The sequence below is a fragment of the Spinacia oleracea genome, chromosome 6 (genome assembly GCF_020520425.1).
Source record: "Spinacia oleracea cultivar Varoflay chromosome 6, BTI_SOV_V1, whole genome shotgun sequence".
Lineage (NCBI taxonomy): Eukaryota > Viridiplantae > Streptophyta > Magnoliopsida > Caryophyllales > Amaranthaceae > Spinacia > Spinacia oleracea.
The window spans coordinates 53,498,805-53,500,757 of record NC_079492.1 but is presented as its reverse complement, the minus strand read 5'-3'; the positions used below and the strand labels follow the sequence as shown (position 1 = coordinate 53,500,757).

General features: G+C 51.4%; 1 protein-coding gene across 1 annotated transcript; it reads right to left on the bottom strand.

The window, feature by feature from the left end:
- Nucleotides 1-219: 219 nt before the first annotated feature.
- On the bottom strand, nt 220-852 carry LOC130462569 (uncharacterized). The gene is made up of 2 exons (XM_056831086.1): nt 676-852; nt 220-594 (listed from the first exon to the last, which is right to left on the bottom strand). Exons 1-2 carry the CDS (start codon nt 757-759, stop codon nt 286-288), a joined length of 393 nt encoding a protein of 130 aa, XP_056687064.1. The 5' UTR covers nt 760-852; the 3' UTR covers nt 220-285.
- Nucleotides 853-1,953: the final 1,101 nt, after the last annotated feature.

Here is a 1,953-nt window from a genome sequence, read left to right as displayed (position 1 = left end):
GGCACGAGTCGGCAAAAAACGAAAAATAATAAACATGCATATGTAATACCCCAAGTAGTCGGCTAGTCTAAATATATGTGTGCACTCTTGTATGAACTCATTATTTTTATGGAATTCTTTTTCTTTTCAAAATTCGTCGTTGGTTTAGAAAGCTAATATTGCTATAATATGTTAAGGCAAAGCCCATGGAAGGCCCAAAACATTCTTGCACCCAAAATTCGCAAAAAATAATATATATATACATGCGGAATACAAGAATGAATATATACAAAACAAGAGGCAAGCCTAAGACTCGTCATCGGCATCATGTCTCCAAGCCTCGCCGATCCATCCACTCCACTCCCCGTGGTATGAGGACCCCCAGCCAGAATCACCCCAAAAATGAGGCTGTGGCTGCAACTCGGGGCTGGGCTCTCGAGTCAACGACACGGAACGTCGCCTGCGCTCTGGCTCGGACCTCTCCCCGGAAGAACTCGTCCCCACATCGGAACGACGATGCCGTAGGGGCGAGTGCCGTGCCCTCTCTCTCTCCTCACGACCGCGTCCCCCACCCGAGGGACCTGCGTCGTCGGCCCCGGCTCGTCCAGCCCCCGTCTGCAAAAACAAAAAAAGAGGGTAAGTAACGGAAAGCCAAACAAAAGGTACAGATCAAAAGGAAAAAGGAGGGCACATTACCCGAGTGGAGTGGGGGCTCCTGCAAGAAAGTGCAGATCGGGCCCGAACCGACGCGGACTTCAACCGGTTGATCACTCCCACCATCGCGTTAGCCGTACGGGCCGGAACCTGAAACAGGAATGTTAGTAACAAAAGAAAAAAGAAAGATATAAGAAGAGTGCACAAAAAAAAGGTGCATACCGCCTGTACTCCCTCAGGGAGCGGAGCATGGAAGACTCGGTCTTCCGGGAAAGTCTCCACAATCTCGGATCCACTCTCTCCGGTATACGAGATCCGAGCATCGGGAAGCACCCATCCCCCTAACGAAGGGTCAGGATACTCCTGCACATAACACAGTAAACATAAACACATGGGCACGAGCATGAAAACACTAAAATCAATACAAAAAGAGAGGGCAACTCACAGCGCCAGGCTCCGGGAGACGAAGAGAATCCTGGATAAACTGATAATAGCTAGCTCCCGCTATCACCAACTCCGTCGCCGGCACGCCAGTCCTCGAGTAGACCCTCCACGACTCACCTATCGAACGAGTAGACAACATGGTCGCAGGCGGAGGCTTAGGCACCGAAAAAGCCCCGACCGTCTGCATACGTACCCGCTCTCCCAGGTACCAGATAGGGTCCCGGCGGCCAACAAACAAGACCCGCATCTGGCTCAGGGCATAACTATCGCTGACCGAAGCATAAGTACCCCTAAAAGAGAGCCATGGGGTCCAAACCACCTGTTTTGTACAAACACGGTCAGATCTCTCACATAGAAAATAAAAAGAATGGCGAAATACGAGATAGAGGATAAGATTCTGCACATGCTCAGGGTTCCCGTCCCGAATGAGATCCCACACGGTATCGGGCGGTGGACGCACAGTCAGCTTCTTCTTCCAACCCCAACGACGACTGGCAGGGTATTCCAAAGGCCTCTGCCCCTTTCGGGGAGCCAGCCAAGGTAGGTGCTCAAAGGCCCACAGCTGCAAAAGGAAAAGACAATAAAACTTCAGAAAAAGAGGCCCGGTAAAAGCGAGAAAACAAAAGAAAGTCTAGGCACATACCTCGATCAAACGCGGCACTCCCGCCAATGTAATGACAAAGTGACGTCTACTCGGGTCCGAGTCGCGCACCGCCAAACTCATCTGGCCGACGAGCGTCGCATAGCCCAAATCGCCCCAGCAATAGTCACCCAGTGTAGACGCGTCCTCCACCATGCCTATCCACCTCGGGTCAAAGGTGTCAGTCGGACCCGATAGAAAAGTGGAAGTAATGAAATGAAGGTAGAACAGCCGAG